A 25,785-nucleotide genomic window follows, 5' to 3' on the forward strand; every position below is an offset into this window, starting at 1 on the left:
ATATGTTGAATAGGGCTGATCCCAGTACAGACCCCTGGGGGACACCACTAGTTACCTCTCTCCATTCTGAAAACTGACCATTTATTCCTACCCTTTGTTTCATATTTTTTAACCAGTTACCAATCCACGAGAGGACCTTCCCTCTTCTCCCATGATGACTTACTTTGCTTAAGAGCCTTTGGTGAAGGACTTTGTCAAAGGCTTTCTGAAAAGCTAAGTACACTATATCCACTGGATCCCCCTTGTCCACATAGAATTAGAGAAGATTAGGCTTGCAAGAGACCTCAGGAGGTGATCTAGTGCAACCCGCTGGTCAAAGCAGGACCAACCCCAACTAAGTCATCCCAGCCAGGGCTTTGTCAAGCCTGACCTTAAAAATCTCAAAGGATGGAGATTCTACCACCTCCCTAGGTAACAGTGCTTCACCACCCTCCTAGTGAAATAGTGTTTCCTAATATTCAACCTAGACCTCCAATACTGCAACTTGAGATCATTGCTCCTCGTTCTGTCATCTGCCACCACTGAAAACAGCCTAGATCCATTCTCTTTGGAACCCCCCTTCAGGTAGTTGAAGGCTGCTATCAAATCCCTCCTCACTCTTCTTTTCTGCAGACTAAATAAGCCCAGTTCCCTCAGCCTCTCCTTGTAAGTCATGTGCCCCAGCCCGCTAATCATTTTAGTTGCCCCCCTCAAATAACTCTAGTAGATTGGTGAGGCATGATTTCCCTTTACAAAAACCATGTTAACTCTTCCTCAAGGAATGTCATTGTCTGACAATCTTGTTCTTTACTATAGTTTCAACCAGTTTGCCCAGTACTGAAGTCAGGTTTACCGACCTGTAATTGCTGGGATTACCTCTGGAGCCCTTTTAAAAAATTGGGACCACATTAGCTATCCTCAGGTAATTATGATAACAATGCAACCTCCTATTTAGACAGATAAAATCGTGCAGCGAAGAAGTGTGTTATTTTTTTAATGATCTTGAATACCAAAAAAAAAAAAAAGTAAAGACACACTTAAAACGAACCATCCACAAACAGATCCCTCTCTAAAGTATGATATATTAAAACCGACTCTATTAACCCCTTTTCCAAAGCAAATATTTAAATAGAAAGCCATTTACAAACAACAACAACAACAAAAATCTAGAACAATTCCTCCCCCCCGCACCAGGCTTCACACTCAGGGGCCCAATGTTTCGGTGGCATAACTAAGCCCTTTGAACGTAACAGTGGAATCCTGCCATGTGCGGATCTACAAGGTTTGGGGATCGCCTGGAGAAGCTCTTGGGAACTGTAACATTTCGGCAGTGAATTCCATGTGCCTTGGGAACTACAAGGGCTGCTCCCAGGCTCCCAGTTCTAGGCCAGGGGCTGGATGTACAGCTCTTCTAGGACACGTTTGAAACAGACAAGGCTGCTCCCCAATGCCCCACCCTAGCTGGGGAGGACCCTCCCTTGCCGCTGAGCTCAGTGGCACCGTTCTGGTAGCTAATGGCACAGAACCAAGGGCAGGATCCTAGCTGGGCTGGTGATCAGCTGGCATGGTCTCCCAGGAAGTGACCAGGACAAGGGGAGATGTGGAATGTGTTGACCCCACCTGGCCATTACCTTGGGGAGAGACTTTGCCCTGCTCCCTTGAAAGATTTGGAGGGTGGGGGGAGCTGGGAGGGGGAAGAGTATTTTCCATACCGAGAAAAGGAGCCCCTACACAGTGCCTGCCACAGGAGCTGGCCTCTCGTTCCTTTCCCCATGTCGTGCATGGTGGACAATGGACGGGAATGTCTTACACTTGGGGGGGTAGGTGGGGGAACGGCGTCTGCCCCTCGCCCCCGATCTCCGCAAGCGGCCTTGTCTCTCCGAAGGGGGGCCATTACGAGGCATTGAGCAGGGAGCGGCTGTACAGGCTCTGGTAGTAGGAGCCGGTTTCAGTGAGCGAAGTGGCCGTCTCGTAGGTGTGTTTGCCGTCCGGCGCAGGGGGGGAGCCGTAGCCGCTGTAGGCCATGGCCTGCTCGTAGGCCTTCAGGTCGATCTTGTGGCTTTGCTCGGAGGACATCAGGTTGGTGATGGAAAAGGGGTGATTGAAGTTGTACTGAGGGTCCATTTTGAGGTCGTTCGGGAGGTCCAGACTGGTGATGGAGGAGGGGAAGTAGTGGCTATTCATGGGCTGAGAGATGGGGGAGGCCTCGGAGGCCGGAGATGAACCCTGCACGCCAGAGCAGTCCAACTGGACCAGGCCCCTTTGCTCCTCAGAACCGTGGGAGGCATCTGAATGGCCAGACTCGGCCCCTTCGGAAGCTGTGTTGGGGCTTTGGCCTTCTTGGAGCCGCTCAGGGTGTTTGGGAGCCTGCTCCTGGGCGCCAGATGGCTTGGCGTTCGGTTTCTTGGCCTTGTCTTCAATCTTGAAGCGCTTCTGGCGTCGCAGGTAGCAGCCGTTCTCAAACATGTTGCCGGAGTTGGGGTGCAGGGCCCAGTAGGAGCCTTTGCCAGGCTTGTCCGGGGAGCGGGCCACTTTGACGAAGCAGTCGTTGAAGGAGAGCGAGTGGCGGATGGAGTTCTGCCAGCGCTGCTGGTTCTCCCGATAATACGGGAAGAGGTCCATGATCCACTGGTAGATCTCGTTGAGGGTCAGCATCTTGCTGGGGGCCTGCTGGATAGCCATGGTGATGAGAGATATATAGGAATATGGGGGCTTGGCGTGAGTCAGCGTGCGCCGGTATGACTTGTTGATCTCCTTGGGCCGGTTGATGCCCGAGGCTGGGTACCCCAGGGGGGCCAGGGACTGGCTCATGTTCGGGTAGGGGGATAGGGAGTTTATGGTGGGTGCTTGGGTCCCCAGTGGCGTCAGCACCGGGCTGACAGGTGACGTCATAGTGGGAAGACCCATGGGGCTGGTGGAGCTGGTCAGCCCGGTGAGGGAAGGGCTGTTCGGGTAGGTCATGTTAATGGAGCTGGGGGAACTGAGCGAGTTGAGTGTCATGTAGGAGTTGATGGTGTTCATCGGCCCCAGGCTGGAGGTCATGGTGCTCACGGATGGATAGACCTAGGGGAAGCCAAGGGACAGAGTTAGCCTTGCAACTACCACAGAGGGCTTCAGCCTAGTCCAGGGGTGACCTAGTCAAGACGGTTGGTGACATGAGGCAGGGCAGTAACTCGCACACCAAGGGCTGGCTTCAGGTCTCAGTAACACTAGGGTAAATGTGGACACAGTGGAGTTACTCCTGCTTTGCACCAGTGTAATCAAGAGCTGGATTTGGCATCCAGGGGACAGGGTGGGAATGGGTTGTAGCAGGAAAAGTAATTCAGGAGTGTGTAAGATAGAGGTCTGTATTCTGATCTTGTGTGACCTGGAGTGAATCCAGATTTACACCAGTAGAACTCAGACCAAAATCTGGCTCTAACTCTATTAACTTCAGTGGAGACATTCCAGATTTACACCAGTGGAGCTGAGATCAGACTCCAGGCCTTACTCCCTTGACATCAGGAGTGACTCCAGATTTACACCAATGGAGCTGAGATCAGAATCCAACCCTCACTCCCAAGACTGCCATTTCTAATGTGAAAAAGGAGCAGCAAAACCTGTTTCTTTCAAATAACGAACCAGCCAGCTCTCCTTCAGGCCTGCGAAGGAGAAACAGGAAGGCCACAAACCCAATATTTTGTCCCCTTCTCAGGTCACCTTTAAAGCAGAGTTCGTTAAATAAACAGCTTAGTGCAATCCAAAGTGGGATCCCTGTCACAGGTATAACAATGGCGCCTGCTATTTACACTAGATAGGCTTTAACAGAAAGGGCTCATTTACAAGCGCTGCCCTGCTGCCAATCAATGCGATCGGTTTCACCTTGTATGTTTCCTGTCTGTGGTGTTGAGCGTTGCTAAGTTTTGCAGCCCACGGCTCAACTGGGCCTCATTGGAAGCCCGTTGAAGTCAATGGAAAAACTGCCATCAATTTCAATGGGGTTTCGATCAGCTCCAAACCCATGAACACTGCTCCTCAGTGTGCCAGGCACAGGCCTGGGAGCCAGGACTCCTGGGTTCCAATTGTAAACCGGCCACAGCTCTGCAAAGTGCTTTGCTATCCCATGATTAAAACCCACCTGGTGGGCTAAGCTCCCCTGTAGACTGCGGTGACGATGGCAGAACGGGTTTGCTACCTGGGTTTGTTCTTCCGGGACTTTCGTGGGTCTGACTGCATTCCGGGACCACTCCATGCCGCGGGAAAGAGTCAGAGCCTTTCAGTCCAGAAGGGATCATTAGATCCCCCCAGTCACCCTGAACTGCGCCCAACAACCTGTGTTTGGATGAAGCGTCGGCTAAAAAGGCCTCCAAGAGACACCAAGAGCTGGAGGACCCACCACTTCCCTGGACAGTTTGTTCCTGCAGTTAATCACCTGCACTTGGGCCTGATTTCCAGCTGGTTCTGCCCTTTCTCCACTAGTGCCTGGGGTTTTCTCCCCAGGAAGATACTTAGACACTGATCAAGTCACCTCTCAATCTTTTCTCTGATCACCGACACAGACTGAACTCCGCCAGTCTCTCACCATCAGGCCCTGATTGGTTTTGTGGCTCTTCTTGTACCCTTGCCAATGTGTCAACATCCCTTTTAAAATGCAGCCCCCAGAGCTGGACGCAGCCTCACCAATGTCAGATACGGAGGGAAAATCCCCTCCCTGCCCCTACTCCTCGGTTCATACAGTTACGCTTTGAGATCCTCTGCTGAAAAGCTCTGATTCGGTCAAGATGTTGTTGGGGGAATAAACAGCTCAGGGGCAAATTTCCAGCCAGCTGCTGATTTGGCAGGGCGGGAATCAGCCCCTGAGCCTTGGAGGGGGCAAATCAGACAGGTGGGCACCCTGCAGCCAGGAGAGATCCCTGGGCAGGGCTCTCTGCTCTGCAAGGGTTGTGGGGCCTTGTCACCCTTCTCCCTTGCATGGCAAAGCTCTAGAAACGAGGAGAGGGTGAAAGAGTTTGGATACGGTGCCGACAGGTGCCTTACAGCAATGATTAGATAGATATATAGATAGATAGAAGGGGTGTATGGGGATAGATAGATAGATAGATAGATAGATAGATAGATAGATAGAGGGGGTGTATGTGTATAAATAGACAGAGAGAGAGAGAGAGAGAGAGAGCGATAGATGGGTGAGCTGTGAGGAAGAAACCCTTATTCAAACATAACTATTTGACATTGACATGTTGCCAGGAATTCAGAAAAGGGCTCCGGAAATGTGGGGGTCTGGAGGGACTGGGGTTTCAGGCTGCCTGCTTGGACGAAGGGGTGATCTATGCCCTGTGTTTGAACCCTTAGGACTGTACCGATTTAGAAACAGAGCAGGTGAAAGCAGCCCAGCCTTTCCTGTGGACACGGTTATTCCTGTAATTTTAGCTATAGCAGAATCCACCATGTTTCCCCCCCCCCCGACGCAAACCAGATTCCTGAACCTTCGCCCGGCCCAACCCGAAGCCCCGCCAATGTGCACCCCAAACTCTATTACAGCCTTGAAACCATCATCCAAAATTCACAGGGCTCTGGTGCCCAGCTGAACTGAGCTCTCCTATCCCACTTCCAGCCTTCCAGGCTTCCTCCAGCCCCGCTGCACTAACTAGCAGCACTTGGCAGGCACTAATTAGCTCTCCTTGTGAGGTGGGGGGTCACTAGTCCCATTTTACAGATGGGGAAACTGTGGGCAGTAGGAAGTATTCAAGGAAGTATCCAAGGATGCAGGTTGGGCGCAACAGACCCCAGTCTTATGCTTTAACCATGTGGGCTTGCTCCAGGTTACCCTGTGCTGTCGTTGGCACCGGTGCAAAGTGGGTGTGAAAAGCCACCAGATCAAAGCAGTTCATGCTGTGAACCCACTTGGACAAGTGGCTGCAGGAGTGGGATGGAGATGGGGATCTGAGACCAAAGCTGGGAGGCTCCTCTATAGCAAAGAGATGCTCATGGAGGAAAGGGTCAATCTTGGAGGCAAATGGGACAAGACATGGGCTCCTACCCAGATGGGGACGTTCTACAGGAAACAGCTGTTCAACCCGTGCTCACTTGAAGGAGAAAAAATAATTAAGCAGCATCTTTTTTCAGTGGCAAACTCAGTTTGGAAATTTGGCTTGTGTGCCTCATGGGAGTTGTAGTTCAGATGCCTCACACTCCTCATTCTTCTCTATAGGCCAGGCTCTCTGGTCGGACTACATCTCCCATGATGCACGATGGCCACCCTTCATGGAGAGGGAAGGTGGTTTTGTCCTGGGAATCCCTAGATGTGGTGCACTATGGGAGATGTTGTCCAGCTGAAGAGACTTCCCCTAAAAGGAAATTGAAGATAGGAGGAAACTGAACTACAGCTCCCATGAGGCAGGAATCTGAATTGAGCTACGTCAGTTTTGGGGCATGTTGGGTTTTCAGACACTTGTCACACCAAAATGTCCATTAGTGGAAAACCCAATTTTCTACCGAAATACAGCATCTTCCACTCTGCAGGCTGCCTCAGCAGCAATCTCCATGCCAAGATCTCCTGCTCCTGTGGCCACCTCTGGGTTGGAACATGGCAACCAACAACACTGCCTCATAACGTTCCACAAGAATTTATCCTTCTGGATCTCCCTTTGGACTTCAGGACATATGCTAGTGTTTTAATTAAGGTCAGTATGTATGCTGTGTCATTATTGTAGGGCAGCTTGTGAGTGCCGGGCTGGGCACATGGCTTTGTTACTATACGGTTGCTTTTGACATTAGCCGAGTCCTGGAACCGATTTTCAAAGGAGTTTTGCCCTGTTTGGTTTTAAAAGACTCACGGACTTTAAAGCCAGAAGGGACCGTCATGATCATCTAGTCTGACCTCCTGCATATTGCAGGCCACAGAACCTCACCCACCCACTCCTGTAATAGCGCCCTTATCTCTGAGTTACTGAAGTCCTCAAATCATCCACCATTTGCTCTACTTTAAATCTGCAAGTGACCCAGGCCCCATGCTGCAGAGGAAGGCAAAAAAAAACAACCCCAGGGTCTTTGCCAATCTGAGCTGGGGGGGAAATTCCTAACTGACTCCAAATATGGCAATCTGTGAGACCCTGAGCATGTGGGCAAGACCCGCCAGCCAGACACCTGGGAAAGAATTCTCTGTAGTAACTCAGCATCCCATCACCAGCTGTAACTTGGGAGATATTTGCTGCTAGCCATTGTAGGCAGTTTTGTCATCCCATCCCCTCCATAAATGTATCAAGCTCAGTCATGAAGCCAGGTAGGTGTTTTTCCCCCACTGCTCCCCTTGGGGGGCTTCTAGAGAACGTCACTCCTCTGAGAATTAGAAACCTTTGTCTAATTTCAAGCCTAAACTTGTTGATGGCCAGTTTGTATCCATTTGTTCTTGTGTCAACATTGGCGCTTACCTTAAATAACTCCTCCCTCTCCCTGCTATTTCTCTCTCTGATGTGTTTATAGAGAGGAATCCTATCTCCCCTTAGCCTGCGTTTGGTCAGACTAAACAAGGCAAGCTCTTTGAGTCTCCTCTCTTAAGGCAGGGTTTCCATTCCTCAGATCATCCTCGTAGCCCTTCTCTGCACCTGTCCCAGTCTGAATTCGTTTTTCTTAAACATGGGAGACCAGCACTGCACACAGTATTCCAGATGAGTCCTACCAGTGCCTTGTACAAGGTACTAATGCTTCCCTGTCTCAGCTGGAAATCCCACACCTGATGCACCCCAGGACTACATTAGCCTTTTCATGGCTGCATCACATTGATGGCTCATAGTCATCTGTGATCAACCAATACACCCAGGTCTTCCTCTTCCTCTGTTGTTTCCAACTGATATGTCCCCAGCTTATAGCAAAAATTCTTGTTGTTAGTCCCTAAGTGCCTGACCTTGCAGTTTGCAGTATTCAATTTCACCCCAATTCTATGCAAAGGCTGCAACCAGGCTTTGCAAACAGACACTGAGCTGCAGAAAGGCCAAAACTTGCCCCTAGCCACCTTGGCAGGGCGCTGGGACCCCAAATAATAGTGGGAGGAGAGGTGGGGTGGGAATGCTAAGAAAACAATCCCTTATTTTTTAAATACAACGTTGGCAACTCTACACGATGGAGCCCTGATCTCGGTCACTTTGTGTCTAGGCAGCACCCGGGGCGACGGGGCCCTGATCTCGGTCACGGTGTGTATGGGCAGCGCCTGGCCAGCACAACTGGGCCTTGCTCTCAGTTGGCATCTCTTTGCCCCTCCCTGATACCAATTACTATGCACTCTGCCCAGTCAGTTGTGAGACGCTAGCTAAGGCCATCCCTGACTCCCCCATGAAATCCCTACATTGCTCTTCATCTTCACTTAGGTCCTTCCGCACCCGTGAGTTCCTGAGCGAGCGGAGGGGTCTGGCTGGGGGGCTGAAATGAACATTTGGCTGCAAATTCACCCCCAGCCCTGGCCTGGACTTACTCCCTTACCTCCCCCCAGTCCGAGGGACCCCCCCATCTGACCCCAGAACAGGCCCCATTGCCTCCCTGCAGCCCGAGGGACTCCCACTCCCCATCTGACCCCAGAACAGACCCCATGGACCCCCAGCCCGAGGGACTCCCCCATCCCAGCACAGGCCCCGTGGACCCCCAGTCCGAGGGACCCCCCCTCCTTATCTGATCCCAGTACAGGCCCCATGGCACCCCCAGCCCAAGGGACCCCCCGCCCATCTGACTCCAGGGTGGAGACGGCTTTCCCCAGAACTCTGTGGCTGCTTTGGCAACATGTAATAGTTTCAGAAGAGCGGGAGGCAAACTGAGCCTGTCCTCACTGAGGCAGCCACTCTGAGCCCAGGGGCAGGTGGGGGTACTCACCCCCGGTTCTGTAGCAGCCTCTGCCCCTCTCTGGCCACAGAGAGAAATAAACCTACGGCATGGACTCCGCTCTGGGGCCCCCCAGGAGGATCTCAAAGCTCCTCACAGACATGCATGGATCTTCCCCAGAAGCAGTTGGGGCAGTATTGTCACCCCCGTGCTGCAGAGGGGGAAACTGAAGCACGGCATTGGGAAATGACTTGTTGCCAAGGTCCTTCAGAGAGTCAGCTGCAGAGCTGGGACACCACTCCCTCAAACCAGAGCTGGGAACAGAACCCAGGAGTCCTGGCTCCCAATCCCCCCTGATCTAATCACTAAACCCCATTCCCCCATCCCAGAGCTCAGAATGGAACCCAGCAGTCCTGGCTCCCAGCCCCCCTGCTCAAACCACTAGACCCCACTCCCCTCCCAGAGCTGGGGCCAGAACCCAGGAAAGCTCCTCCCCGACCCCGAACCTGGCGATCAGCTTGACCCTGAACACGTGGACCAGACCCATCAGCCCTGCATCTAGAGAGAGGATTTTTTGGGCCATCTCAGAGCACTGGCCCACCCCGTCCAGTGTCCTGTCTCCAGCTGTGGCTGATCTCTGATGCTTCGCCGGATGGTGCGGAAAAAATACCCCAGAATGCATCTGGCCATCCGTACCTCTCCTTGGTGACTCCCAGCTTCCCACCAGGGAAGGGGATTGCATGTGTGTGTGCTCACGTGCACTGGCGGGTGCATACAGCATGGCCGATGACACACGCGCTCCAGACCCCTCTGTTCCCGGTGTGCCGCCTCCTAGCTGAGCGTGATCACCCAGTGAGGAGCCCAGCCACCAGGACTGCCAGCATCCACCGGCCTGCGGCGGGCTCACTCTGTCTGTGCTGGCAGGAAAAGGCTGCCCGCCCGCCCGGCTCTTTAGACAGTCAGAGGGTGGGTTAAGCGGGGCCCTAGATGGAGTTCGATCTCCTACTGGCACAGCTGCATGAATCCTGGGCCATGGCTCTCTCTGACTGGCTCACGCGGGGCTGCCCGGTGGATGCGGCCATCTGCCCTGAGCGAATGTCAGACACGACTGTGCAATTTTGAACTGGGGAGACGGATGCTGTTCGCTGCTTGTATTGAATGTTCAGCGAAATATCAGTGAGTGGGACAGATCCCAGCTGGGTCAATCATCCAAAGCTTCGCAGCAGTCGATGGGCCAGATCATAGAATAGAATCGTAGAATACCAGGCTTGGAAGGGACCTCAGGAGGTATCTAGACCAACCCCCTGCTCAAAGCAGGACCAACCCCAACTAAATCATCCCAGCCAGGGCTTTGTCAAGCCTGACATTAAAAACCTCAAAGGATGGAGATTCTACCACCTCCCTAGGGAACCCATTCCAGTGCTTCACCACCCTTCTAGTGAAATAGTTTTTCCTAATATCCAACCTAAACCTCCCCCACTGCAACTTGAGACCATTGCTCCTTGTTCTGTCATCTGGTACCACTGAGAACAGCCTAGATCCATCCTCTTTGGAGCCCCCTTTCAGATAGTTGAAGGCTGCTATCAAATCCCCCCTCATTCTTCTCTTCTAAATAACTAAATAACCTCTAAAGACTAAATAACCCCAGTTCCCTCAGCCTGTCCTTATGCGTCATGTGCTCCAGCCCCCTAATCATTTTTGTTGCCCTCCGCTGGACTCTTTCCAATTTTTTCACATCCTTCTTGTAGTGTGGGGCCCAAAAGTGGATACCGCTGGTGTCAATTGGAGTCAATGGCCCCATTGGAGTAAATGGCCCAGATCCCAGCTGGTGTCAGTCGGCCGTAGCCCCATTGGAGTCAATGGCCCAGATCCCAGCTGGTGTCAGTCGGCCATAGCCCCATTGGAGTCAATGGCCAAGATTCCAGCTGGTGTCAGTTGGCCATAGTTCCATTGGGGGGACATATGGAGCATGTTACCCACTCTCTGTAATCCTGATACTCCAGATGGGCAGAGCAGCGCTGTCTCCAGGAGTCTGCGTGTGTTACGGTGCAGACCCTGAGCCAGAACCAACAGCTCAGAGGCTTCAGAGCTGATGTTTTGGTTCTGGCCTGACTCTCAATAACACCCTGGCACCCCTGAGCACATCGTAGGCCCATCTGGCCCCTTGCCTCCCGTCTGATGTTAGACGTACGGGCAGGAATCCTTGGGATGCCTCTGATCACTGAACTCACCCACAGCCTCCTTCCCACTGTGTGAGGTGTGGGGGGGAGACAGAGAGAGCACCCATGTCACTCTGTCACTGCCTCACTGAGCGCCCCTGGCACTGGTGTAACCGGCTCCCGCTTGAGGGGCTTTGGCCAGAACATGCAGCACCTCCATTAGCCCTGGGAGATAGAACTTCAGCCGGCCGGCCGTGATCAATATCCCCATCTCACTGCATGGGAATGACTCAGGGTCCTCCCGGGAAAGAGCAGGGTTTCACAGATTCACGGAGTCCAAGACCAGACAGGACCCCTATGACCAACTAGCCTGACCTCCTGGAGCGCACAGGCCAGAGAACCACCCCAAAATCATTCCTAGGGCAGAGCTGTTACATAAAACCCATCCCATCTTGATTTAAAAATTGCCAGTGACGGAGAATCCACCATGTCCCTCGGGAAGTCCTTCCAATGGTTAATGAAGCTCACTGTTAAACATTTAACACTTATTTCCAGTCCGAATTTGTCTGGCTTCAACTTCTAGCCGTTGGATCGAGTTCGATTTTCCTCTGCTAGACTGAAGAGTCCATTATGAAATATTTGTAGGTGCTTATAGATGGGGGCGGGGGTTAAGTCCCCTTTTAACCATCTCTTTGTTAAACCAGAGAGAGCTCCTAGCGTCTCTCACTGCAAGGCAGGTTTCCTAACCCTTCAATCTTTCTTGTGGCTCTTCTCTGAGCCCTCTGCAATTTACCAACATCCTGCTTGAACGCTGAGCCCCAGAACTGGTCCCAGGATCCCAGCAGCGGTCGCACCAGGGCCAAGCACAGAGTAAAAGCACCTCTCTGCTCCTATTCAAGATCCCCCTGTGAATGCCTCCCAGGATTGCATTCACCCTTTTGGCCCCAGTGTCACACTGGAAGCTCCTGCGCAGCTGATTCTCCTCCACGATGCCCAAGCTGTTTCAGAGTCCCGGCTTCCCAGGATAGAGTCCCCTGGCTTGTAAGTGGGGCCGAGGTTCTTTGCTCCTAGGTGCACGGCTTTATTAAACTGCAGGTTGTCTGCTTGTGCCCAAGAGCCAGTTCTGAGCGTCATGGCTGTCAGTAAGATCACACACTAGATAAATAACTAAAAGCTACGTATAATACAGTGATCACATAAAAACCCGAACCACACAGGAGCTGAGCTTGGTCTCAGTGATACTGGTAGGGGTCTGGAGTAACGCCACTGCCATTAACTGACCTGTCCCCCATTTACACTTCTGCAAACTTCAGATGCAGATCAGGTGCAGCAAACGGCTTGGCTCCGTGGTAGGTGCTAATATTAGTTCCTTGTATACGGAGAGGAATCAGGCCCAGTGGAATGGGCACTGGGCTGGCACTTAGAAGGCACTGGGCATCCTTGCTTATTTGGCCCTTAGGCTCTTTGAAGTCGGGATTATAACTCACTGTGTGTCAGGGCAGAGCCCGGCGCAACAGGGCCCTGATGTACAGATCCCATGTACAGGTCACAGAACTGCCCAGACACACAGTGACTGAGATCAGGGCCCATTTGAGCTGGGTGCTGCCCAGACACACAGTGGGAGACAGTCTCTGCCCCGAAGAGCTCATGGTCTGACCAGACGAAGGAAGGATTGGTATCTGTATTGGAGAGAGAGGGAGCTAAGGCTTAGCGAGATTCAGGGCCTGGCCCAAGGTCACCGAAGGAGATAGCAGCAGAGCTGGGAGACCCATCTCCTGAATGTGAGGCTTGTGCTTTAAGCGAGGCTCAGTTGCCCTCAGAGAGCTCTGCAAATATTAACCAAGTCACTCTCACCACCCCCCTCTGGCCAGTGGAATTAGCCCCCTTCTACAGAAGGGAAACTGAGGCACCGTGCGAGTGGCAGGGCTGAGAGGAGTGTTGAAGAGCCCCAGGTCTGGGCCCATTGAGCCAGCGGGCATTATTATCTGCCAGGATCTCCAGTGTAAATACTGACACCCCCCCATCCCCTTCTGCTTCCTATTTCCTTGCTGCCTGATTGCTTTACGGTCCTTATCTCCCCGGCCTTGCGTCAGCCCCATGTCATTCAGCAGGGAGATCCTGCTGAAGACCGTGGCCATCTGCAGCCCAGCGGGGGCAGGTGAGCAGGAGAGGAGCCGCATGGCCAAAGCAGGGAGCCTTTCTGGCCACAGACAAGGCCCGGGTGGTGTTTGTATGTCAGGGGAAAGGCCGGGAAGAAACAGTTTAATCTAGTTACTCCAGATTCTATTCCACTAATTAGATAGATAGATTCGATAGATGGGGTGTATGGGGATGGATGGATGGGTGGATGGATGGATAGATAGATAGATGGGGATATGAGGATAGATAGATGTGTATATGGGGATGAATGGATGGATAGATAGATAGGTGGGGTGTATGGGGATGGGTAGATAGAGAGATAGAATCATAGAATATCAGGGTCGGAAGGGACCTCAGGAGGTATCTAGTCCAACCCCCTGCTCAAAGCAGGATCAATACCCAACTAAATCATCCCAGCCAGGGCTTTGTCAAGCCTGACCTTAAAAACCTCTAAGGAAGGAGATTCCACCACCTTCCTAGGTAACCCATTCCAGTGCTTCACCACCCTCCTAGTGAAATAGTGTTTCCTCATATCCAACCTAGACCTTCCCCCACTGCAACTTGAGACCTTTGCTCCTTGTTCTGTCATCTGCCACCACTGAGAACAGCCGAGCTCCTTCCTCTTTAGAACCCCCTTTAGGTAGTTGAAGGCTGCTATCAAATCCCCCCTCACTCTTCTCTTCTGCAGACTAAATAACCCCAGTTCCCTCAGCCTCTCCTTGTGAGAGATAGGGAGGGTGTATGGGGATAGCTAGCTAGATTAGATAGATGGGGTTATGGGGATAGCTAGATAGCTAGATAGAGTGTACGCAAATGGATAATCTCTAATCTTCTTATACATTATTATTGTTATTTTTACCAGGCACCACTGCTCCTTGCCTAACAGCGAACCCACCCTGTGCCGGTGTGTCCTGTGTTGGTGCGTGTGGCTACATGCCCCAGCTGTGCCTGGTGAGTGCTGCCCACGTGGTTCGATGCACAAAGCACACATGTTTGTGGCAGGGCGGATCCATATGGCCAGGCCTGGAGCAGTTGCAACAGCCGAGGACGGTGGTGTCACTGTCACTCACAGCCCCAGCGGGCGGCCCCAAAGCCTTTCCAAACAGGGCTGTAGACACAGCGATTGTGTAAGGCAAACACCAGAACCATTCTCCCCAAGGCAGCAGCTCAATTGCAGCCTTGGACATTGGTATCAGGTCTATCACAAGCTGGGGGAGGCCAGCCAGGACATCGGGGTATGCCCCTGCCCCTCCCCTAAATGGCAGAGGAATCTTTAACCTCTGGCTGGGCAAGCCCCCCTCCCCCACAAGCCACACTCACAATGCAGAGGTAGGATGGTAACTTGTGACACTGGGGTGAGCGCCCCCAGCTGGGCACCGGGGCCTATTACAAAACCGTGTCCCTGCCATGCAATTACCCAGATACCCTCAGACATAGACCTCATGCGCCCAACCCCAGTGCCGGAAAAATCCCAAGACTGACTTAAAAATCATGGGATTTACTGTTTTTTCCCAAAAAACATGATACTTTGGGGGGGCTGTTTGCCAGGCATCTGGATTTGGGGCCTTCCAGGAACCCCCTGTTGTACGCGCCCACCAGGGCTAGAGGTGGAATTGATTTTAAAAACAGAACTGAGATTCTCCCATATTCATGGGACTCCAGGTGCTGGAGCTCCAAGAAACAGGCGAACAATTCCCAAGGCTCCGGAGAGCTGGCAACGCTGGATTGAGCCTCCAGCCTGCAGTCAACCCGCAGTTCAGTTAGGAATCTCCTGCTCCTTCCCTCACCCCTCCCACAAAAACTGCAGCGGCCTCTCAGATACCAGGGCAGTGCCAAATTCCCACTTAAATCAGTGCTGGGCTTGCTGGCCAAATACAGCCCCTAGCATCTGAGCGGCTGGGGGCCCAATCCTGGGGCCATGCCCACTGGGTCAAACCCTGCATCTCTTCTAAAGAAGCGATGGAGGAGGAAGAAGGACAGTGCTGGGGAGGGAGTGGGGGCCTGACCCGGGACTCGGGAGACCAGCCTTCAGTTCACAGATCTGCTACAGAGTCTCTGTGTGACGTTGGACAAGACATTTAATCTCTCTGGGGCCATGGTTTGACCATGTGTTAATGGGAAGCAATACTTCTTCCTTTGTCTGCTTAGACTGTGGGATCTTTAAGGCAGGGGATATGTCTGGGCAGCGCCCGGCACAATGGGGCCCTGATCTCAGTCACTGTGTGTCTGGGCAGCGCCCGGCACGATGGGGCCCTGATCTCGGTCACTGTGTGTCTGGGCAGCGCCCGGCACGATGGGGCCCTGATCTCGGTCACTGTGTGTCTGGGCAGCGCCCGGCACGATGGGGCCCTGATCTCGGTCACTGTGTGTCTGGGCAGCGCCCGGCACGATGGGGCCCTGATCTCGGTCACTGTGTGTCTGGGCAGCGCCTGGCACGATGGGGCCCTGATCTCAATCCTCCATGCACCTAACAATAAATATCCAGTCCATAGGACAAACCCCTGGTCTTAGAAGAGCCACTGGAGATTTTGCCTAAGTGAGGATTTGGCTTCAGTCCCTAGAGCCCCCTGGCCTGGGAAGAACCTCAGGACCCTTCCCCCCACACCCCGTCAGCTAGCTCAGCATTGACTCCTGGAACCCCTTCCCCTTTCTGCATCAGGGCAGGGAGAAATTGGCCCCTGGCACCCACCCGGGTCCGGGGAAGGAAACACCCCATAACAGAGGCTCCTTTGGAGTCCAGATCCCCTGCGTTGGATCGTCTCACCTCCCAGTGGAGCAGGGAATCAGACATGTTAACGGAAGAGCCCACGGCATGGAGGACAATCAGGTCACTGTGCTGGGGCTGGAGCATGGGACAGGGGGCGGATGCCGCAGGCTGGGAAGGGACCAGCTGTTCAAGCCCAGGCTGTGGGATATGCTGCAGTCCAGCCCCAGTGCTGGGACGGAGGGAGAGCGGGGCGGTGGAGGGGAGGGTGACTTCCTGAACGTAGGAGAAAAAGCTTATCGGTCAGGGCTGGGAGAGGGACACTGAGGTGTCTAGATCAGACGCTTCCCCTTCTGTGCTGGAAGCTCCAGTCACCTCCAGGCCTCTGACCCTTCATGACCACAGGAAGCCAACATTTTTCAGATGGGGAAACTGAGGCACAGAGTTGGGATGTCCAAAGTCACAGCGCATATCAGTGAAAAATCCAGGCATAGGATCCTCTCTGCTCTAACCAATAGACCCTACTCCCCTCCCAGAGCTGGGGATAGAACCCAGGTGTCCTGGCTCCCAGCCCCCCCATCTAACCACTAGACCCAACTCCCCTCCCTCAACGACAAATAGAACCCAGGGGTTCATGGATCAGAATTCCATCATGCTAGGTGCTGCCCCAAAGAGCTGAGAGTCAAAGTAGTTCAAATATCAGGAAGCAGGCCTCAAAAAAGCATGAGATTTTTCAAAAGCAACACACGTTCGATTCCTTTTCTTGGTCCTCCGGTTTCTGAGCATTGAGGTTGACCGTGGGTCAAGGTGCCAAGCTTTTCTCCACAGCTACAGTGTGAGAAACTCACTTTGTTATAAAAGAAAGGCCAGCTGCATTTCCAGTGTGTTCTCATGACTCCTGGAGGTGGAGCTTTGAGAAAACTGTAGGCTAGTCTTAGATGCACAATAAAAGTGGAGCAGTTGGCAGCGCTGGGGGTGGGGTATGACGTATGCTTGCGTGTGTGTGTCAATGGCCCTGCTTCAAAGTGTGGGGGTGTGTCCTTGTGGGTATGAGCCTCCCGCCCCCCCATAAATCCCCTGCCCTGATACCAAGGGGGTGGGCCCCAATACACTGCCATTCCCCTCCCCCATTCCCTGGGGTAGATTCCCCCGTCCTGATACCAGGGGGGATGGGCCCCAATACACTGTCCTCCGCCCCCCCCCCATTCCCTGGGGTAGATCCCTCAGGGCAGACATGTGAGTCTGCGGCACTGGCCCCATCCCCCACTCCCCCCCTGCTTTAAAATGTGTGTGGGTATGACCCCACTTTAGAAAGCCTGCTGATACCTAATGCATTTGGGAGATGGGATCCCTGTCCCAGATCTCTCTCATCCCCAGGGCTGTCATGCAGCAGTTCCAGCCCTCATGATCTCCTTGCAATAGCTGGTGTGTTCCTTAAAGCCCCAGCTCCCGGAGTCATGTGAATCAGTGAGAATCTCCACTTTACTTTGGGTTTTAAGTTGAAGTCTGGCCACGCTGGTTGCTGAGAAAACTTGTAAAGTTGACTCCCAAGGGCTCTGAAGCCAGATGGGAAATGAAGGGAGCCCCGGGAGCAATTGGGTTTGAAACCTCCCCCTCACTAAGCCAATCTTGTAATGTTCAGGGCCTGATGCCCCCCTTCCTGGGCTCCCCCCAAGCTGCCTATTGCTCCCCAACTTGACTCTTCAGCCAAAGAGCTTTTTCTAGGAACAAATGCTGTCCTGCTGGAAAAGGTATTCCCCTCCCTGCACATCAGGGTCAGATCCGCTGGGGTAAATCAGTATTGCTCCTTTGGCTTCAGTGAGCTTGTTTACCCCAGCTGAGGATCTGGCCCATTGACTCCAATGGAGTGATCCTGATTTACCGCAGTTGGAGAATTGGCTCTGTAGACTCCCATGGAGCTACGGCCGATTGACACTGGCTGGGATCTGGCCCATTGATACCAGCTGGGGATCTGCCCCATTAATGCTAATGCAGTTATGCAGGTTTGCCCCAGCTATAGATCCCAGACGTTTCAGCTACTAGTGTCCATTCTTAAAACTGAAAGGGTTTAGCAATAAATGTGAAAGAAAACAGCCTCCCCCCAGCCTGCATAGTTGGGTTTAGATGCTAGAAACCAAGTTCCTGTCATTCAAGTGGGGACACTGTTATACAGAAGATGTACAGTAGCTTGCAAATTAAGCACCGTGTAACGGAAAGAGAGATGCAGGCTCTCAGGGACTGCAAAGCAGGCTGGCCTGTGCGCACCCAGCCTGGATGTCGTGTTTTTCTCATCATGTAGCCGGTTGGGGCCACCTTCCAGTGCCATTGGCTGGTGGTTGGAATACAGCTCTGGACGCTCGCACAGACGGATCCGAAGCAAAGACAGCAGTTCCTGCCCCCCGAGGATCTCAAAGCACCACAGCATGCTGTTGTCTCACAACTGCCCAGTTTACAGAGAGGGGCAAGTGACTCGCCACAGGTCACGCTGCAAGCAGAGCTGAGAACAGAACCCCACTTGCCCCTGCTGTCACCACCCTCCACTTTCCCAGCCAGCAATAGAACCCAGGCGTCCTGCCTCCCAGCCCTCCCGCTTTAATCACCAGACCACTCACCGCGTCCTAGAGCAGGGAATAGAACCCAGGCGTCCTGCTTCCCCCGCATTCTTTTTGTTCTAACCACCAGAAAATCAAAGACCAGACCATCAAGTGCTCCAAAAGCTGCCCCCTCGAGGGCCATTACTGGTCAGCTGCAGGCTGCCACCTGGGGAATTCTTTGGTGTAACACCCCACCCCCAAAAGAGGAGCCTGAATCTCCTCTGGACACCAGTTGTAGGGCATGGAAACTCCACTGGCTTGGGTGAAATTACTCCAGCCGGAGGGGAGAATCCACCCCTCAAATCCCAAAACGGAAACCATTTGTGCTGGTCCACAGGGCAGGACATGCCTGAAGCAGACGGGGCTACACAGCGCAAGTCAAACACGTGTGAGGCACGTCTCGCACAAACGCTCTGCAACAGGCACTGCCCCCCTTCGCCCCTGTGAGCGCCCTGCCGTTGGAGCGGGATCCACAGTTCACCTGTGATGATAATGTTACAGCAGAAGTCACTAGATGGCGCTGTTACACCCGGCCACATGAGTTCTTTTTCTGCAGCGCACGGTCTTTGCAGAGACGCTTCCTCCTTTTTACGCTGTTTATGCTGGTTCGTTCCCGGGAGGCGCTGTTGCAAACAGCGAGGATCTGTCTTAAGGGGGACAAACGGAGGCAACTCTTGGGGCATGGCTGGTTCTGGGGAACCAGGCACTGATGCTGGTTCTGAAAGGGGGGCTTGCTGGCATGATGTTTGTCACCACCTCTGTTCCAGGACTGGAGTACAGAGTAGAAAAAAACAAACTGCACTAAGGAAATACCCTCATTTTGAGTCCAATGACATAAGAACATAAGAACAGCCATATTGGGTCAGACCAAAGGTCCATCTAGCCCAGTATCCTGTCATCTGACAGCGGCCAATGCCTGGTGCCCCAGAGGGCATAAACAGAACAGGCAATCATCAGTGATCCATTCCCTGTTGCCCATTCCCAGCCTCTGGCAAACAGAGGCTAGGGACACCATCCCTGCCCATCCTGGCTAACAGCCATTGATGGACCATGAATTTATCTAGTTCTTTTTTGAAACCTGTTATAGTCTTGGCCTTCACAACATCCTCTGGCAAGGAATTCCACAGGTTGACCTCTAAGCCCATGGAATTGGCTACTGCTTACTTAATAATAATTAATAAATCATTTGCCCCACTATGCAGTTTCATTTCATGGCACATCTGGTAATTATTCCATTACAGACCTTGAATCATTTTTTAGCCCAGACGTGCTAAGCACTAGAAGGGGGAAGGGGAACTTACAGCCACTAGTTTGGCTAAAAATGTTGACGGTATCTCTTCATCTGATCACTCGCCTGGGAGCCTTTTTGCCAGGCAGCAGGTGGGCAAGAAGGGAAAGCGGCACTGCTCCTGGTGCAAACACACCAGGGAGCCGACGGACCTGGTTTAGGGAACCAATCACAGCTTACAGGTATGGTGAATTTCATGTCCCCTTCCCAAACTAGCAGATTAAGGTCTAACAAGACACAATGGCTGGTGGCTGAAGCTAGATGAATTCCGGCTGGAAATAAGGTGTAAATTTTTCATAGTGAGGGGAATTAGCCATTTCCCGAAGGCCGAGGGGGATTCTCCACCACCAACAATGTTTAAATCAAGCTGGGATGTTTTCCTAAAAGCTCTGCTCTAGGAATTATCCGGGAGAAGTTGTATGGATTTTGTTATCCAGGGGGCCAAAATACATGCTCACTCTGGTCTCTTCTGGTCTTGGAGTCTATGAATCTGTAGAAATGGGGTCTGGGTCTTGTTCTGGACCTGCTGTCCCAGGCTGACTCCCACCCTGGCCTGAATTCCTTGCTGAGAATGAAGAAGAGATGTTGTATTTTTCAATGCAGCTGATAGGAAACCAGGGAAAGAAAATCACGGCGGGATTTTCTGCCCCCCGCTCTGTTTTCCAATAACATTTCAAATGGTTCCTACCACTAGATAAATGCAGCCATTAGCTAGAGAGGAAAGCTGGGTCCTGGGTAAGCGGATCTCAGTTGTATCCCCAGCTCTGTCACAGCCCCTCAGGGGCAAGTCCCTGCCCCTCTCTGCCTCAGTTTCCCCATCTGTAAAATAGCAATAATAATTTTGACTTGTTTAGATTGCGAGTTCTTCGAGGTAGGGGCTGTCTTTCACTCAATTTCTGTGCAGGGCCCGGCGCGATGGGATCCTGATCTCCGACAGGTGCTGCCCAGACACACAGTGACCGAGATCAGGGGCCCATTGCGCCAGGCTCTGCCCAGACACAGAGTGACCGAGATCAGGATCCCATCGCGCCGGGTGCTGCACAGACATATAGTGAGAAACAGTTTCTGCCCAATAGATCAGGGCACAGTTAAGGAGAGGAGCGTAAACTGAGACACAGAGAGGGGAAGTGACTTGCCCAGCAAGACAGTAGCAGAGGCAGTAATAGAAGCCAGTTGTGGGGACGCCCGCCTTGGAAAGGAAAGCATTTGGGTGATTTATGCTGATGTAAAGCAGCAGGAAGCTATTAGCTTCTGTGGAGTTACTCCTGCTTTGGGATCTGGCCCCACAGATTCCAGTGATTGACACCAGCTGGAATCTGGCCCCATTGACTCCAATGGAGTCACTCCTGCTTTACACCAGGTAGGGATCTGGCCCTTTATCTCCATGGCAGGCTGTGGGCTGGGATCCCTCTTGCTCCAGCCTCTGGCGTGGCTCCTGGGTGGCAGCTTCCCCCCGTCACCTGCCCGTGTTTGCTCTCCCTGCGGCACGGAGCCCTCCCACCTGGCGTGTTTGCCAAGGGAGCACCTGGCCCCAATCCCCGGGGACAGCTGGCTCCTCCTGCGTGGCGTCACCACGGGAAGGGGCTGGCCCCAGCCCTGCCCTGACGGGAGTGGCCCTCAGCCACTGCCCTGGCTGCCCAGCAGCCCAGACCGGGCTGGCTGGAGCAAGTTCTGCGCACAGGGGTGGGGGCAGCTGAGTCATGGGACACACGGCAGGGAAACAGCCTGAGTGTGACCCCCAGAACCGGCTGGGAGCCCCAGATGCAACCATCGCAACCAGCCCCCGCGATCCAGCCAGCTTGCTGTTCTTGTGCGACTCCCGTCACCATAGTGCCCAGCACGGCGAGCCGTGCTCCCCTCGTGTAAATCGGGAGGAACCCCCGAGAGCTCGGCACGGCAAGTGCCTGGTGCCTTCGGCCGCACCAGGCCTGTGTTTTGGAGTGCGAGATGGGCACCCGGTGCTATGTGTGTGCAGGGAGGGCCCAGATACCACGGTGAGGGGAGCCCGCAGGACCCAAGCTACACAGCGCAGTCTGGGCTAGGGGCTAGGAGAGACGCGTTCCACCATCCGCCCCTGGCCGACCATAGCAACAATGACCGGTACGCATGTGGATTGCATTTTCCATGTGGGGAAGGGCTCTCTGGCAATGGGACCCTCTAAACAAGAGCCAATCCTGGCTGTGTAGCGAATTAGCTGAACTCTGTTCATTATTAATTATTGAGATTAATTGATTATTAGATTCATTGCTGTTACTGGGTTAAAGCCCGAGGGCCTTCTGCCATTTACCAAACTCCAACTGAGTCTATCTATCTATCTATCTGTTTCACCCCATAGGTCCCTGTGTGTTTGGATGGGGGTGGAGGGCACTATTCTGCTTTTTTCCAAAGCCAATGTATAGCACCCTGCTGCCCAGTTCTGAGCTCTTCTCCAAAGGTGTCAATCCGGTGTGGCTCCCCGACACCGGCGCTCTTGTTTACACTAGTGGGACCCAAGCAGGGTCCATCCGTGCTCATGTGGGGTGGGCAGGGGGCCCGGTGCAGAGGGAGCACCATCATTGGGGACTTCTCCTCCGCGGAGAAAAACTCAAGCAAGAGGAGGATCCGGCCCGTTGGCTGCCAGGGGCTTTGGATCAGGTGCAGGGGGACGACCCCTAGTGATTCGGGCCCAATCCTGCCTCATGCTGCCGGGCCCAATTCTGCTCTCCTTCCCCAGGGATCAGCCCCGCTGTGCCAGGCACTGCTTGGGGCTCCCAGTAGGGAGCAGAATCGGGCCCTTTAGAGCAGTGGGGCTGGAGAGAGGCCCAGTTCTGGGGGGCATCACACTATCTGGGTGCTTTGCTGGCAGCCCCGGCTCCTGGAATCCTGTGACCACAGGGGAATCGAATCCATATCCTGCCTTCGTGCCTGTGGAGGAAAAGGCACCCAGACCAGGTGGCAGAGAGTTGACGCTGTGCTGCTTTGTAAAATCTCAGGGTTTCTCAGCCAGTCTGGAGGTTTGGGGGACAGGTCATTTGTCACCGCTCATGGCGTGCGATGCCAGGGCTAGAGGGGGGCTGAAGGTGCCATGAGATGAGGTGGAGGAGCGTCCCTCCTTTCCTGCCCCTTCTGCCTGCCTTCAGCCCTACCCACTGCTCCCCGGCCCTGCTTCCTCCTTTCCTGCTCTGCTTTGCACTCTCTTCACTGTTCTGAAAGGATTTTCAGGAACAGCAAAACCCACCGCTCTGCTTGTGCCAGGGAACTTCATGGGCGGGGGTGTCGCTCCTGTGAAGAAGGGGATCCCCGACAGGTACACACATACACCCCCCCGATCCCTGTGCTCCCCCCGGATCCGAGCCCAGGAGCACCCTGCCCTTTATCCTGGGGATTCTCTCTTCACGTTTAATGCCCCGAAGGTCCCGGGGAGTTTAATATCTGAAGCCGCTAGCGGGCAGAACAGGCCCCAACACCTTGCTGCATGACAACAACTGCAACGCTTTGCCAGAAAGGAGACTGGAAAACCCTGAGCGGCAGAAACGTCCTGGGGTGTTCTTTGCTACGCCGCATGCACCCCAGAACCAGCTGCATTGCAGCAGCTCCAGATACAACCTACACTTCCTGCGGGGGGGCTTCCCTTCCCCAGAACAGATCACTTTAAGGGGGGCACTGGAAACCAATGTGATTTTTCCGCCCCCCTGTCCCTCTCATTCCAGGTAGAAATTTTTTTGTAATGTCAATTTCCTCCCTCTCCTCCCGAATATTAGAAAGCCACGTCCTCTAACCTGACAGCTAGAACTGGGTTCAAACGTGCCCCGCTTGACGTACCTCCGTGGGCTCGCTGTAGTACGCGTTCCACTCGGAGATGTCGTGCGATTCCATTTTGACGGATCCCAGCATTCCAAGCCTTGGGCAAAAGGAACCGACTCTCAGCTGGTCTCCGGTAAACCCAATCCAATTTTGGCCAGCTGGGCGCTGCCCTGCCCTGTTTTCCACCTTCACTCACTGCTTCCCTTCTCAAAGCCGGTCCCGAAAGGCGGGAGTGGGACACGCCAGCCCCGACCTGGAGCACAGAGGATGGAGTTTGCCTAGCTTCCAGGTGGGAAGATACGCAGCTGTGCGTCGATGGGAAAAGCGAGGGGGGCCTCAGATCTGGAATGGCGTCGGGACCCGGAAGGAAGCCCACGCTCAGCAGCTGTCCATGGCGAAGGGACGGTCAATATCGCAACAGGTTCTGGGCACCACGGCCCTGGATCCACTCTGTGACCTCTCCCGGCTGGAGCCCCCTCCCCGCGTGGCACCGTCCCCCGTGGCGGCGTGGATCCCAGGACAGCAACGTGTTCTCCCCTCGCCCTGGGCTCCCAGCTGGGTCCCAGTCGCTGCACAAGGGCTTTATAGGGCCAGTTCTGATCCCACCTCCCAGCCTCTGGCTCCCAATTTAAATAGTTAGTGGCTGGCCAGAGCCTGGTGGGAGCCAGGTCGGTTCTGCCCCCTGGTGGCAGCCGAGGGACCCAGCGCTGGGAGGCAGGGGCCAGAACAGACCGAAATACCAGGCCCAGACAAGGAAAGAGCCCAACTGCGTCCACACACCGGCAGGCCCTGCTGGGACATGAGGACTCCGGAGCTGAGCCTGGGGTGGGTGGGTAACCTGACAGCCAGTGCTGGGTCGAGCCGGGAGGGGGACAGGATAGATAGACACATAGACGTGCGTGGGGATAGAGTCGATTAGAGCAGGGGGTGGGGTTCAACCTTTTTTCATTTGTGGGCTCCCCTAAAACTTTAGAAGGGAGGCGCGGAACCCTGTGGAAATCTTACACACAGTCTGTGAATCCCCGGGCAGGCCACGGACCACAGGCTGAAAACCTCTGGGTTAGATTGATGGGGGTGGATGGGGGTGTTTGGTTAGATAGATAGATCTGTGCATCTCCATACACGCCCACCTAATCTAATCTATCTCTCCATCCCCATACACCCCCTTTATCATCTATCTATATATCCCCACCCACCCTCTCTCTCTCTCCCCGTACACCCCCTCTATCTATCTATCCCCGTACACCCCCTCTATCTATCTATCTATCTATCCCCGTACACCCCTTCTATCTATCTGTCCCCATACACCCCCTTTATTATCTATCTATCCCCACCCACTCTCTCTCTCTCTCTCTCTCTCTCTCTCTATCCCCATACACCACTTCTATCTAATCTATCTATCTATCCCCATCCACCCTTTCTATCTATCTATCTATTACACGCCCCATAACGTTGGTCAGTTTGCTCAGTGGTGTCTTGTCTCCTTCCACAAGGTGGAAAGCAGCTAAACATGAACCTCGCAAACCAGGTACATGCCACCCCCGCAGCCCAGCCTGAACTCTGCCCCCTGCGCTGGCGCTGGCTCCTGGCAGTGGGTCAGCACAGGAGGGAGGGGGGCCAAGGCTAACCAGCTGCACAGGGAGCGGTGGAGTCTCCATCTGGAGTTGTTGGGGAAGAAATGCCAGAGTCACACACAAGTGGTTGGGCTCCGTACAGGGGCCAATTCACTGGCCTGGGGTGTAGCGAAGGGGGAACTAGACGATCTGATGGCCCCTTCTGTCCTGAAGCACCATGAACCTACAGCGAGCGGGGGAGGACGGGCTCTGAGAACTGGCCAGCTTTGTGCCAAGGGGCGGGCCCGCTTTGCCAGGCTGGGGGGGCACAGAAGGCCCCGTGGATGGGGCAGGCCAGGGGCAGGCAGCTCCCGTTCGCCACGTCGCTGGAGCAGAGGAGTCAGATGGCATCCGCCAGCACAGCCGGGCTGTGTGCCCGCGGTGCTCTGTCCCAGGTGCTCCTGACCTCCTGCCGAGGGGCAGAGCGGGGCCGGTGTGGGCCCTCGCTGGAGCTGGGTAGCGGATGCAGGAACAGAGCAGGGTCTAGCCTGAAGTCAGGGGGATGCCTGACGGGGGGCAGACGGACACTGTGGGAGGGGGACACAGGTTTGGGGGTACAGAGCCAATATCCCCCAACACCCCCCCGCATAGTCCCGACCCCCCCCACCTTTCCACCCTCCTGCACTGTTGTGACCCCCCCACATGTTCCCTTTCATGGCTTAGGCCCCTTCCATCCCCCTGCCACAGCTCAGAGTCCCCCACATCACCCTCCATTGCTCCCCCCATCCTGCTGGTGTGGATG

General features: G+C 53.9%; 1 protein-coding gene across 1 annotated transcript; it reads right to left on the minus strand.

Moving 5' to 3' along the window:
• Positions 1–663: 663 nt before the first annotated feature.
• Positions 664–23,909, minus strand: FOXA3 (forkhead box A3). The gene is made up of 2 exons (XM_038381919.2): positions 23,449–23,909; positions 664–3,042 (listed from the first exon to the last, which is right to left on the minus strand). The coding sequence occupies exons 1-2, from the start codon at positions 23,518–23,520 to the stop codon at positions 1,873–1,875; spliced, it is 1,242 nt and encodes a 413-aa protein (XP_038237847.1). The 5' UTR covers positions 23,521–23,909; the 3' UTR covers positions 664–1,872.
• Between the last annotated feature and the right edge of the window lie 1,876 nt (positions 23,910–25,785).

This window comes from Dermochelys coriacea, chromosome 23 (genome assembly GCF_009764565.3).
Source record: "Dermochelys coriacea isolate rDerCor1 chromosome 23, rDerCor1.pri.v4, whole genome shotgun sequence".
Lineage (NCBI taxonomy): Eukaryota > Metazoa > Chordata > Testudines > Dermochelyidae > Dermochelys > Dermochelys coriacea.